At 45.2% G+C, this 17725-nt stretch overlaps 1 protein-coding gene across 6 annotated transcripts in view; it reads left to right on the top strand.

Moving 5' to 3' along the window:
* The window catches only part of PITPNM2 (phosphatidylinositol transfer protein membrane associated 2), a 206628-nt gene that overhangs the window by 106690 nt on the left and 82213 nt on the right, over positions 1-17725 (top strand). For all 6 annotated transcript variants that reach the window (XM_072600627.1, XM_072600628.1, XM_072600624.1 and 3 more), the window contains exon 2: positions 5983-6157. In XM_072600627.1, the coding sequence (XP_072456728.1) occupies positions 6080-6157 (78 nt within the window). In that variant the 5' untranslated portion in view covers positions 5983-6079. The remainder of the gene's footprint in view (positions 1-5982; positions 6158-17725) is intronic.

The following is a 17725-nucleotide window of genomic DNA, read 5'->3' as shown; positions in this document are numbered from 1 at the left end:
AATTTCTCCTGTGTCTCCTGCATCCACCTTCTTTCACATTCATCCCCAGAGATGTGTATGTTTCGGGGAAGGTGTCCAGAATAGTGTGGATTCCCTCTGGGAATGAATGGGTTTCCCATACAAATCACTTCTCTTCTCCGGGGCCTCAGTTTCCCCAATGGTATCTGGCAGTAAGTGTCAATAAATATTAAGCCCCTACTGTGTGTTAGACACTGTGCTGGCACATAGTAGGCACTTCATGTTTATTGATTGTTACATGTTCTGATCAGTTAATTAACAAATGTTAATTAAACTAGATCTCCAAGTTCCCATTAGAGTGAGAGGGTGAGATGGTAGGGGGCAGATGCCGTTCAGGACTTATGGCTCAGAAAGGCCTGAGTTCAGAGACATCATGTGCCAACACTTCTGAGCTATGTGACCCCCAGAGAGGTACTGTGCCTCAATTTCCTCTTCTGTAAAATGAGGGGGATAACATCTGAAATACCTATTTCGCTGACTTATTTGGGAGGCTCAAATGAGGTCATTAGGAATGTTTGGTGCCAGCTGTGCAGGGATATCTAAAGGTCAGATTTAGGGGGTGTTTTGTGGTTTAGTCCTATGATCTTGTTAGGTACAGGGAACTTCTAGCATGGAAACTCCACCTACTCATTCAGATTGGCAACTCATCTCTTCATTTATAGTCCTCAAGAGATTCCTAGGACATGGAGAAGTTAGGGATGTGCCCAGGGGCACATGGCCAGTGTGGGTCCAGGGGCACACGGCCAGTGTGGGTCCAGTCAGCTCCAGCTGTTGGTTTGATTCTCCTTCCACCTCAGGGTTTCCTGGAGTGGCCCATGACCAGATAGCGCCTCCATCTGTGCAAGAGGTCTGAGAGCAGGAGTGAAGGTGTGGGAAGAGGGCCCCCCCAGAGAACTTGCTGCTGCTGTCACAACATCGATTCCTAGCTCCGTTCCTTTCAGAACGTGCCCAGAAAGCTCCCCCTGTGGTAGGTCTTAAAATACAATCCTGTCTGACCCATCACGACTCCAGCAGGGACAGAGAGGAAAGGCAGCGCAGCGTAATAACATCGTCTGAGTTTTCGGAGGTTCCCATTGCCTGCTTTTCCTCCTCTTCCTCCTCCTCTTCTCCTTTTCTCTCCCTCTTTCTCCTTTTCTTTTCTCCCTCTTCCTCTTTTCTTCCTCCTGTCATCCATGGGAGCAGGAGCCTAGCCATCTGACAACCCATCATCTCCCCTTGAGGATTCTCCCAGCTTTGAGCAGCAGATTCATAGTGGCTCCTCTCCGTGAAGGAGGTGATTGGTTTGGGGGTAGGAGTGTCTGCCCCTCCTGCGCACACTCCCCCCCCACCCCCCAGCCTCTCCTGCCTCTCTTGTCCCAGATCTCTTTTCAGGCAGCTAGCAAGCTCTCTATTAGCTGATTAAAAGATGATTTAGTTGTTGAAGGGACAAGCAGAGATAACTTGCAGAAACACGGCTGGGAACAGGGCCATGAAGGGCATTTTCATAGCTCCACCTGGTCCCATCTCATGAATTATATTCTGGCTTTAAATCTAGTAGAAAAATGGAAACAACCAAGAAAGATGCCTGGAAAGTGTTTCCTGTCGGTCCCTGCAGGCCCAGGCTCCCTGCTGCCTTGGATGTGGCCTCCAGGGTTAACGGCCACGTTCTCCTACTCACCAGCTGGCTTTTGTGATCAGTATTGCTTGGGCCAGGTCTCTGGGGCTGGGAGGAATGACAGCCTTGCCCTCTGCCCCTCCCCTAGGCTGAGGGGGGTTCTGAGGTGCAAGCTTCAGTGGTAGAGACCTGGTCCAATGCCCACTCCATCCTAGCCGTGTGCTCATTCTCTGCCAGGCCTTTCACCTAAAGGGATTGCATAGACCATCATGCATGGCATCCCCAAATCTAAGAATCTATGTTTGCTCTAGGACTAGCCTTCTGGGACTGGCTCACTTTCCACCCTTTCCATGAAACTCTTCCTGATTGCTCCAGCCCATATTTCTCAATCCCTCCTTTGAAATACAGAGCATTGATTGTTTAAAACAAAAAACAAAAAAAAAAACTCGAGTCTAGAGCCAGAAGGCACCTCAGCAGCCTGAGGTCATTCCCAAAGGAATCCTCCCTGTAACATAACCAACAAGTGGTTATCTGACCAGCCTCTTCTGGAAGAATTCTAAGGAAGGGGAGTTCACCACGTCAGGAGGCAGCCTGTTCCACAACAGGACAGGCGTCATTCTGAGCAAGTTCTTTCTGCAGTTCCCCACTCCCACTCCATGCTCCTGGTTCTGCCCTCTGACACTGAGCAGGAGCCAGACTCACCCCTCCTCCACACGCCAGCCCTGGAAAGCTATCATCAACCAGCACCATGGAAAGATCCTTGAATTTGGAGTCAGAGGATCTGGGTTCCAATTCTAGTCTTACCACTTGTTACCTAAGACCTTGGACAAGGTTACCTCTCTGAGCCTCAGGTTGCTCTCCCCTACAGTGAGGTTGTTGGACTAATTGACTTATGTCCCTCCTAGCTCTAAATTCATGACCCTCTGACCTAAGTTTGAATCCCATCGTTGCTTGACTATGAGAATGCCCCTTAACCTCTCTGGGCCTCAGTTTCCTCATTTTGTAAAATGGAGTAGGTCAGGCTAGATGGACTCTCAGATTCCTTCCAACTTAAGACTTTTTTCCCCTCCCCTTCTAATTCCACAGATATTTATTAGACTCCAACATGTGCCAGGCTCAAAGTAAAAATGGCACAGTTCATGCCTCCAAGGATCTCACAAAGTGTACTCGAGCTATCATTAGTTCAAATGAGAAGAATACACAGGGAAAAGCTAAAAGGCAGGAGAGGTGGGAAAGGGAGCAAGCAGTGTCCTTTCTCTAGAGGGATCAGTCAGCCTCTCTCGGAGGTGATGCTAGACTTGACTTGGGAAAAAAAAGATTCATTTGCTTTCACTTTTTTGGATCTGTTTTATGCTTTGGTCACTTGTGTTTCCCAAGGTATCTCCCTCCTTTCCCCTCTGAACTCTAAATCTATGATCCTGTGAGAGTCCCTTCTCCAGGACTAAACAACCCTTGTTCTTTTATCCCATCTTCCTGTCCAAACTCACAGGCCATCACCATCCGGGCTGCCCCACTGGATTTCTTGCTAAAGCCTACCCAGGGGTAGCACACACAGGCCCCATAGGGTCTGAGAGAGCTCTTACCTTCTTGTGTCTGCAGATTCTGCGCCCTTCTAGCTCCACCCTCTCAAGTTCAGCCACACTGACTTTCTGGCGGTACCTCCTATGTGATGCTTCTCCTCCCGTGCTGGCTCAAGCCTGGAATGGCTGGCCCCTCACTGCCATCTCTCAAAGCCCCTATTTTTCTTCAAAGCTCAGATCAACACCACTTCTTATGAGCCTTTTCCTGTGACCAGTTCTCATTTTTCTGCACCCAAAAACCTCTTATTTGTGCTCTTATACTTTGTGCCTCATTATTTTCGTAATATATTTATCTGTGTTCATGTTGTCCCCTGTCCCTCCTCCCATAGAAAGTAAACTTGAGGGCAGAAACTCTTTCCCATTAGTCTTTGAATTCCCAGTGTCTAATATAGTCCCTGACACAAAATGAACAAGCAGCATTAAACATCTAGTATGTGCCAGGCACTGTGCTAAGGGATGGGGATACAAAGAAAGGCAAAGGACAGTCTGTGTCCTTAGTGAGTTCACAGTGTAAGGTGGGGGGTGGAAAAGAGGAAAGGAAGGGAGAAAGGGAAGGGAGGAAGGAAGGGAGGGAAAAAGGGAAGGAAAGGAGAAAGAGAAGGAAGGAAGGAAGGAAGGGAGAGAGGAAGGGAAGGAAGAAAGGAAGGAAGGAAGGAAGGGAGGGAGGGAGGGAGGGAAGGAAAAAGGGAAGGAAAAGAGAAAGGGAAGGAAGGGAGAAGGGGAAGGGAGGAAGAGAAGGGAGGACAGAGAGGGAGGGAGGAAGGGTTATTATATGCCAGGCACTGTACTTAGGCACTGATCATGCAAAGAAAGACAAAAGGCAATACCTTCTCTTGAGGAGCTCACCACTTAATGGAGGTTTATAAACAGACAGGCTTAATTAGAGAATGCACAGAGAGAAGGCATTAACACCGAGGGTATCTGCAACGGATTCTTGGCTATGGTGAGATCGAGCTGAGACAAGAAGCATACATTAGGTGCTTAATAAATGTTTCTTCTTTAGACCATTTTAGGACTCCGGTGATTTTGTTGGTATCAAGAGTTCCCTTGTAAGGACCCTCTCTCTACCACGGCAGATCTCTAACTGGGAGCCATTGTTGGGTTGCCCAGATCTCTGAGGGTTTGGTGACTTCCCCAGGGTTACCCATCCGCCATGTGTCGGATGCAGGACTGTACTTGTTGACTAGCTCCAGGGCCAGCTCTTATCCGGTATTACCAACAGATCTTTGGGAGGGTGGTGGTGTGTCATTATCTCTTTTCCAGACTGAGTAACCCAAGGAATGGGAGCTCACTTGGTAATCACATAGGAGCTTTGCCCTCATGCAAAGGCAGGCAGGCGCTGCCCTGAGGTTAGCCTGATCTGGTGGTCTGGTCTCAGACCTTTTTAAGGCCTGCCCTTCTCCCTCTCTCCTTCCCCTTGCCTGTGCCCAAGATATTGGGCTATGAGTTCAGTCTGAGTAATTATACTTGTGTTGGCAGCCCCTCCTTCGTGGAGAGAAAGTTGAGCTTGTGCAAGCCTTTATTTACCTGTTCCAACACACACCAACAGGGCGGAGGGATGTAGGAAAACAATTATGTTGAAATACAACTATCAGAATTAAAAAAAAAAAAAAAAGAGTTCACAGCCTCTTACAAACTATTATCTGCGGAGAAGGTGCTGATTGATCTTTATTGATACAGTGAATTTTCTCACCTGGGAGTTTCCTTTGCTAGTCTATTCCTATCTTGCTTTTAGCACACATTGAGAACTCCAGGAGAAGTACAGATAATTGAAATGTCCCTTCATAACAATATTGTGTCTCTGTGCTTATCTTGCAATCCATATCCCAAACTCATCATCTTTTTATTCTTTCTGCACTGGCGGTCTCTAGTGAACAGCAAGTAATAGTATGGCTTTTGTTTCTGCATCTGCTGACTTTCCTTCAGGTTATCCCCACGTGTCTGCTTCCCCAAAGCTTAGAGCTTCCTGTCAGTCCACACCACTCCTATAGGCTTTCTCATGAAGACATTAAGTTTAATATATGGCAGGGGCAAGATGGAGATTGAACTCAGTTGCCTTGAGGTTCTGGCATTTAGGATTAGTTACTCTGGTTGTCTTGCTGTTACCCTGAACCAATCTGGCTTTCTGTCTCCTGCCCCCATGCTTGAAATGCCCCTCCTTTCCCTGCACTTCTTAGGAATTCCTTCTTTCAAAGTACAGCTCATATACTACCTCCTTTCCTGATCCCCCTTTCTACTGGAATTCTCTCCAACTAATCAGGTATATACTTATCCATTCACATGTTTATATCCTCCCTCTCCCAGGAGGATGGTCAGCATCTGGAGAGCTCCCTGTGATCTGAGCTCCACATCTCTCTCACATTCTCTGGCTCTGTGATCCTGGACAACTCAAGTAACTTATCTGCGCCTTAGGCAATTCTCTAAGACAATAGGCTGCCAACTTGCTTTGGTAGAGGAAGCTCCCTCTACCAATGCCAGTTGGTACCTGCTTTGCCCCCTCCATCCTCTTAAAGAGTTGCCTTGGGGTAACTGAGGCTAAATGAGTTGCCCAGGGTCATAGACCAGTGTCAAAATGTTGGACTTGAACCCAAGACTTTTTGGACTTTCTGTCCACTACACCGCACTGTCTTTCCCAGCTCCTAGAACTATGAATTGAGTGTTTTGTCTCCATTGGTTGGAGAAGTTGTGTGGCACAAGTGGCACTGACTTGCTTAGGGTCAGAGATCATTGTCCCCCACTCCTGCCCCCAAATCAGAAAGTGATCCTGGTCCTCTTCTCTCCCTTGCACAGGAGTCCTCGATGAATTACATTGTGATTCTTTAAGGAGTCTTCACAAGAAGTCCCCAGGTTGCAGTTCCCTTGAGACGGGAAGGCTTGGACTTTCAAGATGCTTATAAAGGAATATCGCATTCCTCTTCCAATGAGCGTGGAGGAGTATCGCATTGCCCAGCTGTACATGATCCAGGTAGGTGACCCACCCCAGGGAGCAAAGCCAGTCTCCTAAGACTGAGGATGGTGGTCATCTCCAGCCTATAAGCCATGATCTTACTGAGTCCTTGTGGACCCCTGGGGGCAGGGATTGCTGTCCCCATTTGTCAGATGAAGATTCTGATGAGAGATAGAAGTGGATAAAGAGCTGACCTCAGAGTCATGGGTTCAAATCCACCTCTGATGCATTCTGGCTTGGTGACCTTGGGCAGCTCAATTACCGTCTCAGTGTCTGAGCCAGCTCTGTACAATTACACATAGCAGGTCCTGCTCTGTATGGATGGAAAGAGTTTTTCACTGCAAGTTCCCAACATTATCAAAATCTGATCTGGCTTTATTGACTTTCTAAGGTCTACAGAGCTCTTCCATTATCTCATTCAGTCTTCTCAAGTACCCTAGGAAGCAGATGCTACAGGTATGCTTGTGCCCATTTTATAGATGCTTGAAGTGATGTGACTCACCTGGGGTCACCCAATACTGGATGTAGAACTGGAAGGATCCTTAAGGGTTATCTAGCCCAAGCCCCTCATTTTGCATTTGAGGAAACTGAGACCCAGAGAAATTAAGCCTCAATGGTCCTCAATGGCATAGCTGGTCCTCTGTCTCTAGACCCAATACCCTCTTTGCTGAGGATTCCTGACTATTTCCAGGACCTTCTTCCCCCTCAAGGACTTGCTAAATCCCATACTGAATCAGTGGCAGATGTGGGGTTAAAATTCAGTTGAAGGACTTGGATGCATTTAGATTGGAAAAGAAAAGACTCAGGGGGCATGTGCTAGCTGTCTGTAGATCATCAAGGGCTGTCACTGTGAAGAGGGAAGAGCCTTATGATGTGTGATCCCTGGAGGGCAAAATGAGGAGGCGTGGGAGGGAGCCACCAAGGGACCACCACATGAGGCTGACTGTCCCAGAGCGGAGCAGGCTACCTCAAGAGGTGGCGATTTCCCCCTTCTCTGGGGACATCAAGACTGGATGGCCACCAAAATGGATTAGCCACTGAAACTTTTCCTCCTAGACTCTGTGATCTCTTACTCTTCAAGGCCAGCACTTTTCCCAGTAGCCCCTGCTTTCTTGGAGGGAAGCCTTTTGGTTCAGTGTAAGGATCAAAGACTTTGGAAGCAGAGAACTGGGTTCAAATTCTGTCACTGTCCCTGATTTCCTGGGTGACCTTGGGCAAGCCTGGTCCTCAGCTTCCTCATATATAAAAGGAGGGGGTGAGACTTCATAGCCTCTGAGCTGAGTCATGTGATCCTGTCCTTGAAATAGAGGCAAGCATTTCTAAAATACTTCTAGAGTCTGCAGCCTACACTTCTTGGCACTAGGTTTAGATAAGACAAAGTCTCTGACCTCTACAGTCTAGATGAGGACCAAGACACCAATCCAGATGACTCCAGTTCAAAACAATGAGTACATTGGAATGAATATTAAGTAGCATACATAATGAGTACATATTAAATTAAAATACCAAAGTTCTGGGTCTCATGCCAAGGGCAGGGTCATTGTTAACTGTGGTGATAGGGAAGCTTCCTGGAAAAGTAGGCCTTTGACTTGGGATTTAAAGGATGGGTAGGAATTTACCAGGTGGGCAAAGAAGGTCCAGGGCTGTGATGTCCTCTGGGTCCATGCAGAACCAGTCTGGCCCTTTCTCTACATGACCGACATTCATATGGGTCTAAGGCAGTCATCACATCCTCTTCCCCACTTGAATGCTCACTTCTCCTCCGATTTCTCCAGGATCCTGCAGCTGACAGGGACCTTGGGAGCTCATCCCCCACTTTGCCCTGCTTCTGGGTACAGAAGGCAGCCAAGCAGCCCTGTGTCCCCAAGGCCACACCCACAGTCAAGTTGTTTCTAAAGATCTTGAATCTACTCCCCACCCTGCCCCTTCCCACAACTTTCTCTCCTCCCTCTCTTTCAGTTTTACTCCAAGCTCTAATAGAATCTGCTCTCTGGAAGTGATTGTTTATAAGACTGTAAGAGGTCAGGATTAGAAGTGAAAGCTACCTTAGGAACATTGAACGCCACCACCATCATCGCCCCATTTTACATATGAGGAAACTGAGGTGATGTGACTTGTCCAGGGCCACATGGAACATATATGAGGCGGGTTTTGAGCCCTGGTCTTTCTGCCCCCCCCAAGTCTAGCATTCTGTCCAGTATACCAAGCTGTCTCTTCGTTCTTCCTATTCTGTGAAGTGAGTTTCTGATTTCCCCAGACCCTGGGGCTCACTCCCCGTCCCTCTCTGGGTCTCACTTTCTTCCTCGGTAAATGGTGAGTGCCAAGCTCCCTTCTGGCTCCTGGGTCTATGGGACCATGGGATACTGTTCCTTCGATCAAGGGCACTTATGGCCAGAGGCGCCCACGCTGTTGCCTTTCCCAGAGCTACCGGGAAATCTCATTATCAGAGCAAGCAGGGGAAATGAAACAGCCGAAGGGTCCAGTGCTTCTGATAACAAACTCAGTTAACCTCTGCCATGCCAAAGACTGGCCTGGTTACTGGCCTGGTAGGGCCCCTCTGCACCCAAGTCTGGGGGCATTGCCCCACCCTGCTCACACCCAGGGATAGAAGCCTTGATCTCAGTCCCCTCCTAGAGAGGAGCTTAAAGAAGCTAGGAGAAGTGACCCGGATGCCTCAGCATGTGGTTGGTCCAGAAGAACAAAGGAAGGGAGTGGGGAGGAAGGCCTAACCTTGGAGAGGGCTGCTCCCACCAACCCCCTCTGGAGGTGCTCACTCACCCATGAACTCTTACCAGGAAGGGATTTGGTAAAGTGGGGATGGGAAAGCCTGTCTCAACAAGCCTCAGCCAGTCCCTAAGGCCTCCCAAGCCTCTAGTTCACAAACATTTCAGGGGCATGGCTATGCCTTCACCTTCCCTGTCTAGAGGCAGTACCCATGGAGATCCTCCTCATCTTCTATGGAGCTACTACTCCACCAAGAGCAGTCTGTCGTGCCTCTTTGCTGGGTTCCATCTTAAAAACATACCACCACCACCACCCCATAGAAATGTTAGTTATTGGCCTGTGAGAACGTTTGATCTGGTACCTGGCCCAGTAGGGCCCCTCTGTACCTAAGGAACACCTGTGTTTTAGGAACTGGCCAAGGTGGCCAGATGCAGCTGCCCCTGCTTCTCCCACTGGGAACGTCAACCACACATGCATGCAAACATTTCCTCTCCTTTGTGGGAATGGGAATGTTGGCTCTGGGTCCTTAGCATCATTTGTTCTGCTGAAGGAATGCCAGCCCTGGGGATATCCGCTGTCCAGAGTAGGCAGCTGCTCGTCCTAGGAATGTTAGAAGCCTGTGACTACTAGTGGCGAATCAGTCCCAAAGCCTTCATTACGTTCTTACCATGATCATCCAGGCACTAGGCTAAGTACTGAGAACAGAAAGAAAGGCAGAAACAGTCCCTGCTCTCAGGGAGCTCTTATTCTAATGCTGAGTCAGGGGACTCAAGGAGCAAACTTAGCACTAGAGGATATATCTCTATAGCATTCCACCATGGAGACGTTAGCTCCCCATCTATGAGAATGTTGGCTTTCCCCTCAGAAACGGGAGCTCTCCACCATGGAAGTAGTAGCTTTCCATCATAGCTAGATCTACATTACTCTCTGTCCCTGTCCTATGAAAGTGTCAGCTCTATACCATTGTGATATTATAGCTATGGGAACATGGGACATTTGCTTTACACCATAGGAATATTAAGGTTCCACCACCCACCATGGGAACATTATGTCATTGTCATGAGCAGATTCAGCTCCCCTGGATTCCTTACATGGGATTGTTAACTACCTATGCCTAGGGACATTAGCTCCCTATATACACCCTGCCCCTGCTCCCATCCGCACACCAGTCAAGGCTGAAAATACAGTAGCCACTTATCACCCCAGACACCAGACTGATTAGCTTGTTAGCTTTGACCTGCTCCGTTTCTGACCTGGACTGGTTCACTCCTCTGTAGTACAGCCTGGTAGTCCCTGGGAGGATCATACTGGGGTTGCCATAACACGGACTCCCACTTGGCTTTAGTCCTCTACATCTCAGAATGCCCAGATTCAAGGGATCCACTACCCCCAGCCTCCACAGTCTCAAGGTTTACTGATCTGCACCACCAGACTCAGCTTTAGGCACTTTTGTCATGAGGTGATTCAGCCTACCGCCTCCCAGTCCAAGGGGACGTTAGCTTCTACCACTGAACATTCATTTTCTGCTGTAACCAAATTCACTTCTCCCTTTTTCCTGCCCATGGGAACCATTAGGTCCTAGCCACATCAGCACTGTTCCTGCCTGGGGCTAACTGCCCAATTTCTTAGACCTGACCATCATTGCTGTGAATCGTGTTCTAGCCTTGGCTTCTCTGGGAGAAATGCCTTTGGGTTCTTCCCTCCTCATCCCCAGCTCTGCCCCTTTAACTATCACTTAAATCTCAACCCTTAATGGACTAATTTCCTATTAGAGCCACCATCTCAGTGTACCCATGACTTGCCTAGAGACAGTGAATTGTATTTCCTGCTACCTTTGATTAGATTTAGGACTCTTCAATATCATCTATTTCCATGGGGAACAACTTCTCTGCTATTTATAGCCCACCTTTGTTCCATGTGACCTGTGCTAGCAATACCTGAGGGGGCTCTGAGAACCCTCGCTGGGCAGTTGCTTTCTCTCCCTTGGACTTAGCTTTGCTTTGTAGAGTGGTTATTAGCACACTAGCTGGCATGGATTGGTCAATAATGTCCAGGTAGAAAAATTCAGATTTGAATCCCTCCTGTTTTCCTATCTGTAAAATAGGCATGATACCTATGCTGTGTGTGTGTGTGTGTGTGTGTGTGTGTGTGTGTGTGTGTGTGTAGGGGAACTGCTATGTTCTATACTCATAGTCTATCATCTCTATGCAAAAGTAGGAGGGGTGGAACCTTCTTTTATCTTTCGTTTAGGGTAAAGCTTGCTCATTATAATTTAATAGCATCAGATTAATCAGTTAACAGGCATTTCTTATGTGTCAGGACAATTTACAGCTCCACTAACAATGTACAAGTGTACATATCTTGTCATAGTTCCTACAACTTAACTGTTCCTATTGTTAATCATGCTGGCCAATTTGTTGGGTGTGAAGCGAAGCCTACATTTGTATTGATTTGCATTTGTCTTATTAGTGATTTGGAGGACTCTTTCATGTTATTATTACTAATTTATAATTCTTTTTTTGAGAATTGTCTGTTTATATCTTCTTACCACTTAGGGATTGGCTTTTGGTCATACATACACATGTAAACGTACACATATACAAATGCATATACATACACTTACACTCAGGGTGTCCCAAGAGTCTTAGTGAAGTTCTAAGGCTTTAATAACTTCAGAGGCATACATGCTGCAAACTCACAAAAAATATGATATGAAAGCTTAATTATTTACATTTCTTTTGCACTTGCCTATTTTGTACATTTTAATACTAGATTTTTCATTTTAATTTTATGAAGCCAGGGTATCCTGTCATTATACATTACTACGTCTAGTTTCTAGATGTCACTTTCTCATGCTAGTGAAACAGGGGAGTAGTCTTCTCATTCAGCTGCCTCCATCCATCATCTGATCTGTCTCTGTTAGACTTGTTGTGGAGTCCTGCCCAAATTGTCAGACATAAGTCAAAACTTCATCCTTTGGATGATTGTGAGGTTACAAATTCCTTCCTTTTGATCACTGAACACAATTGATGAAAGCTTTTACTGAGTTCAGAAATTGATTAGAGTGATATATGCCTAGCATAATACTAGTTACTTTGAACTTTAATAAGAAACATATCTATATTTTAAAATTTCAAATAATCTTTCGGTGTTGCCTTTCATAAGTTTGTAGCACTTGTATTTCGAAAGTTATTAAATCTTTTTTTTTATTTTAATTTTTTTGTTACATTTTAAGTTCCAAATTGTCTCCCTCTCTGCTTCCCAATCCCACATTAGGGAAAGCCAATATTTGGTAAAGATCTATATGGGGAGCCATATAATATGTACTTCCATATAGCAGTTCTTTCTATGAAGGTGATAGCATCTTATCTTCCTTCATAGGTTGATTTGAATGCTCATGTTATTCAGAATAACTTAGTCATTCACAGTTACTCTTCGAACAATATGGCTGTTACTGTATATAATATTCTCTTGGTTTTTGCTCATTTTCACTCTTCTTTATTTCATGCAAGTCTTTCCATGTTTTTCTAAGATCATTGAACTCATCATTTCTTTTTTTTTAATTTTTTTTCTTATTTATTTTCAGTGCTCCACAAGTACTGCCATGCAACCTAGATTTTTTCTTTCCCTCTCTACTCCTCCCTCCTCCCCACTTCCCCACCACAAGACAGCATACAATTTTATATAGGTTCTACACACACATTCCTATTAAATAACATTTTCACCATAGTCATGTTGTATAGAAGAATTAAATGGGAGAAATCATATAACAAACCAAAACATAATACAAAAGAAAATAATCTGCTACATTCTGCGATCGAATTCCATAGTTCTTCCTCTGGATGTGGAAGGCATTTTGCCTTAAAAGACCACTGGAAATTTTTTAAGTCCTTGCGTTGCAATGAAGTTCTAAGTCTACCAGAAAAAGTCCTCACACACTGTGGTTGTTGCGGTGTACAGAGTTCTCCTAGTTCTGCTCCTTTCACTCAGCATTAGATCATATAAGTCTTTCTAGGCCTCTCTGAAGTCTTCCTGTTCATCATTTCTTACAGTACAATAGTATTCCATTACATTCATATACCACAATTTATTCGGCCATTCCCCAATTGATGGGCATCCCCTTAATTTCCAGCTTTTGGCCACCACAAAGAATGCTGCTGTAAATATTTTTGTACATGTGGGACCCTTTCCCATTTTTATGATCTCTTGGAGATACAGTCCTAGAAGTGATATTGCTGGGTCAAAGGGTGTGCACATTTTTGTAGCCCTTTGGGCATAGTTCCAAATTGCTCTCCAGAATGGTTGGATCAGCTCACAGCTCCACCAACAATGAATTAATGTTCCAACTCTCCCACATCTTCTCCAACATTTATCATCTTCCTGTTCTGTCATGTTAGCCAATCTGATAGGTGTGATGTGGTATCTCAGAGTTGTTTTGATTTGCATCTCTCTAATCAATAGTGATTTAGAGCATTTTTTCATATGACTATAAATATTTATAATTTCTTCCTCTGAAAACTGCCTGTTCATATCCTTTGACCATTTATCAATTGGGGAATGACTTGTATTCTTGTGCATTTGACTCAGTTCTCTATATATTTTAGAAATGAGGCCTTTATCACAGACACTAGTTGCAAAGATTCCCAGTTTTCTGCTTCCCTCATAATCTTGGTTGCATTGAATTTGGCTGTGCAAAAACTTTTCAGTTTAATGTAATGTAATGTAATGTAATATCCATTTTGCACTTCATAATGCTTTCTATCTCTTCTTTAGTCAAAAATTCCTCCCTTCTCCATAAATCTGATAAATGCACTATTCTTTGCTCCACTAATTTGTTTATAGTATCAATCTTTATACCTAGATCATGTACCCATTTGGACTTTATTCTTGTGTGTGGTGTCAGGCATTGGTCTATGCCTATTTTCTGCCACACTGTTATCCAGTTTTCCCAGCAATTTTTGTCAAACAGTGAGTTCTTATCCCAGAAGCTGGGGTCCTTGGGTTTATCAAACAATATAGATTGCTATATTCATTGCCTACTGTGTGAACTCATCATTTCTTATAGCACAGTAGTATTCCATTACAATCATGTACCACAACTTGTTCAGCCATCCCCTCAATTTCCAGTTGTTTGCCACCACAAAGAAAGCTACTATAAATAGTTTAGAACATAGTGATTCTTTTTATTTTTCCCTGACCATGTTGGGAAATGGACCTAATAGTGGTAGTGCCAGGTCAATGGGTTTGCACAGTATTCTAACTCTTTGGGCAAAGTTCCAGATTGCTCTACAAAATGGTTGGATCAGTTCACCAGTCCACCAACAGTGTATTAGTGTCCCAATTTTTTCACATTCCTTCAACATTTGTCATTTCCCCTTCTATCATTTTAACCAATCTGATAGATGTGAGGTGATACCTCAGAGTGGTTTTAATTTGCATTTCTCTAGTCAATAGTGATTTAGAGCATTTTTTTTTCACATGACTACAGATAGCTTTGATTTATTCTTCCAAAAACTGCTTGTTCATATCCTTTGGCCATTTGTCAATTGAGGAATGACTCATATTCTTACAAATTTGACAAAGTTCTCTATATATTTGAGATGAGGTCTTTATCTGAGAAACTGCCTATAAAAAGTTCCCTCTAATTTTTTGCTTTCCTTCTAATCCTGGCTACATTGGTTTGAAGTTATTAAATCTTAAAACCTCACTAATATTTTGGGGGCACCCTATAAATTTGTGGGTTGTTTATATGTCTTGGACATCAGACCTTTATCAGGGCTTTGATACGATTTTTTTTTTTCTCTTTCAACCACTTCCCTTCTTATTAGATTTTGGAGGCCGTTAGATTTGGCAACTAGAAGATTTTTGGTAGCATTGGAGAGAGCGGTCTTGCTTGAATGATGAGCTCAGAGGCCAGACTTAGCGGAAAAAGCTACAGAGAGGAAAGGAAATGGGGACATTAGCCCTAGCTGCCTTCTTAAGAAGTTGAGGAAGACACGTGGATAGTGCTAGCTTCAGGGACTAGGAAGATGGAGAAATAAGAATAAGGGGAAGATTTGAGAAAGATAGCAAGTTCAGTTACACAATGAATTGTGAATATTGAACCAGCACAAAGAAAAGAGAACAGAGTGGAGGGGAATGGAGGAGAGGAAAAGTATAAAGGGAGGAGGTGAAGATGGAGGAAGAGTGAGGGAAATCTTACCATTCTAGGGCATCTTCATTTCAACTGGAGTTTACACGTGCAGCCTAATCAGGCTCCCTATTCATTCTTGATGTTTTGGCATTGGCCGGTCCCTTTGGCCCTCTCTGACTGACTCATGCCTCTTGGTCCATTTCTATTTCATCAACAGCCTCAGAATGGAGGAGCTGTGCTTTGATGCCTCCTCTGGGGCTCTGCCGTGATAGGGCCCCCTCCCTTCATAGCCCCAGCCCTTATAGCTCCTAGAACTGGGAGTTTTCAGGGCTGAGCTGATTCAGTTCCAGCTCTGGGCCCAGGATACTGTGTAACCTTTGGGAAATTGCTTCTCCGGTCTGATAGTGAGCTCCTTGCATCTGTTAAAGCAATTACTGCCTGCTGGGTGGATAGAATATCAGTCTTGCCCTCACGATTACATTCTGACAAATAACTATGACATTAAGGAGAATGTTTAGTCATGCCTGACTCTTCATAACTCCATTTGAGGTTTCCTTGGCAAAGAGTGATTTGCCATTTCCTTCTTCAGCCCATTATACAGCTGAGGAAAATGGGGCAAACAAAGTTAAGTGACTTGCCCAGGGTCACACAGCTGGTACATGTCTGAAGCTGGATTTGAACTCAGGTCTTCCCGACTCCGGGCCTGCTGCTGTGTACGTGCCCTAAAGGGAATGAGGTTAGTGCAAAGAAGCTGCTACAGTGTGGCTTCATTCATAGCATAACTTAAGAGCATTTTCCTGCTTGGGGCCTATGCCCATCCTTTCTCTACCCTCGAGTCGTCTGAAATGTCTTTGAAATGACTTTGTCTCAGTTTGTACCTTATCTGTGTAAGTTCTGCTTCCCTTTCCCCGCGCCACCACCCCCCCCCCCCCACTCTAGAATATTAGCTCCGAAAGGCAAAGAGGCTGGTCCATTTTCATCTTCACATCTGCCTGCATGTACTAGGCACCTAGTGAATCAGGGAAGGTTTCACGTAAGAATAAGAGGAGGCAGTCTAAGTAGGGGGGCTTTGAAGGCAGAGGAAGACTAGAACCCTTGTTTCAGAAATCTGGGCTGTAAGACCCCTTTGAAGCTGTCCATGTAGTCCAGCTCCCTCATTTCATGGAGAAAACCAGTGATTTGCCTCAGGTCACAAGGCTTAGTTAAGTGTCTGAGGTAGGATCTGAATCCAGGTCTTCCTGGCTTCAAATCCATCACTCTGTCCTCTCTGCCATACTATTTCTCAATCAGCCAGTAAGTATTGCTGTTAATAACTGATGTAGAAGTAGGTTACAAAGTCAAAAGTCAGTAGTGGCCTTTACTTCAAAGGATTTTCATCATCCACCCTGAGTTCCTCCTGGCCTCTGGCCGTAGTGAGCAAAGGCTGGTAGAGGAGTTTCCATCCCTACAAGAGCCAAGGTAACAGTGCCTCTTGGCTAAAAAGACAGACCCATTTCCACCTTTTCTTCCCTAGTTCACATGCTTCTTGTTAGCCAAGGAATGTTTCCCATGTCTCCATGGGGAGACTCTATCTTTCCCACTCCCTTTTAGAGTAACTTGTTTCACCATTATTACCAATTTCTGGCCTCTAAAAATGGCAGCTGGGTAATAACTGTTCAAAGAGTAGGAGGACATCCCAGTGCCATAAAGGGTAGATTGAGACTTGGGACTGCTGGGCAAGGAGCCCTGCCCCTGGTACCGGCAGGTTCCATCAGAGTTCAGGAGAACTTGGCCACCTCTGGCTGACCAACTTGGGTTCAGTTTGCTGGTGGTGTCCCTGCTCTAAGGGACTCAGCCCTGAGCTGCTTGTCTGTCTACCAGTGACCTTCATCAGTGATGGAAATGGGAGGGAGAGGAATTGGGTGGGTTAAGAGGCCTAGATAGATTTACCACAGTTCAGAGCCCTTTGTCAAGAGAAAAGCTTAAAGTGATTTATAGACATAATCCCATCCTTGTTGTCTGCTAATAATCCTTCCCATCACTATCAGAAATATCACCCTAGATTGGTCTCCTTTCTCCAGGGACCTGAGCCTCTAGATTCTGCTGTAGGAGGGACCTGGCTTACTTTGGGGTCAAGTGTCCACTCCTGTTTAGCCATGGCCCCCTCGACAGCCCGATCTCCCAGCTATCTCATCCAAAGACAGAGTTGGTCTCCTTAATCACCTCTTCCCTTCCTTAGAGCACTTCCCAATCCAGGGACCTGATGGGGTAGACTGACTGACATCTTGAAGGAACACCAGGCAAAATCTTACACTCATGGAACACAGGAATCAGAAGGGACTTCAGCAGTCCAGCCCTCTCACTTAAAAAAACCCAAACTGTTTATTACCTTTCTACAGAGAGTAGAGAAATGTTTCTCATCCTCTGCACTCCATTTTCACCTAAGGAAGACATTGTGGCATAATGAAAAAAATCTCAGAATTGGGGGCACCGCTCCTTCATAAAGGCCCCGAGCTCCTGTCTTCTTGTGTGACCCTAAGCAAAAAGAAGAACCTTGTCTTGATCATCTCTAAGCCCCCTTCCGCCTCTTAATGCCATGAACCAAGATTGGTCATTTCAATTAATCCAAGTGTGGTTGCTTGCACTTATTTTATCCGTTATATCTGTTCTCCTTCTGCTCTCAGTCACTCTACATCCATTCATACAAGTCTTCTCATATTTCTTTGACTCCCTTATATTATCATTTTTTA

Source organism: Notamacropus eugenii, chromosome 4 (assembly GCF_028372415.1).
Source record: "Notamacropus eugenii isolate mMacEug1 chromosome 4, mMacEug1.pri_v2, whole genome shotgun sequence".
Lineage (NCBI taxonomy): Eukaryota > Metazoa > Chordata > Mammalia > Diprotodontia > Macropodidae > Notamacropus > Notamacropus eugenii.
Note: the sequence above shows the minus strand (reverse complement) of the source record. Positions and strands in the feature narration are given on the sequence as shown.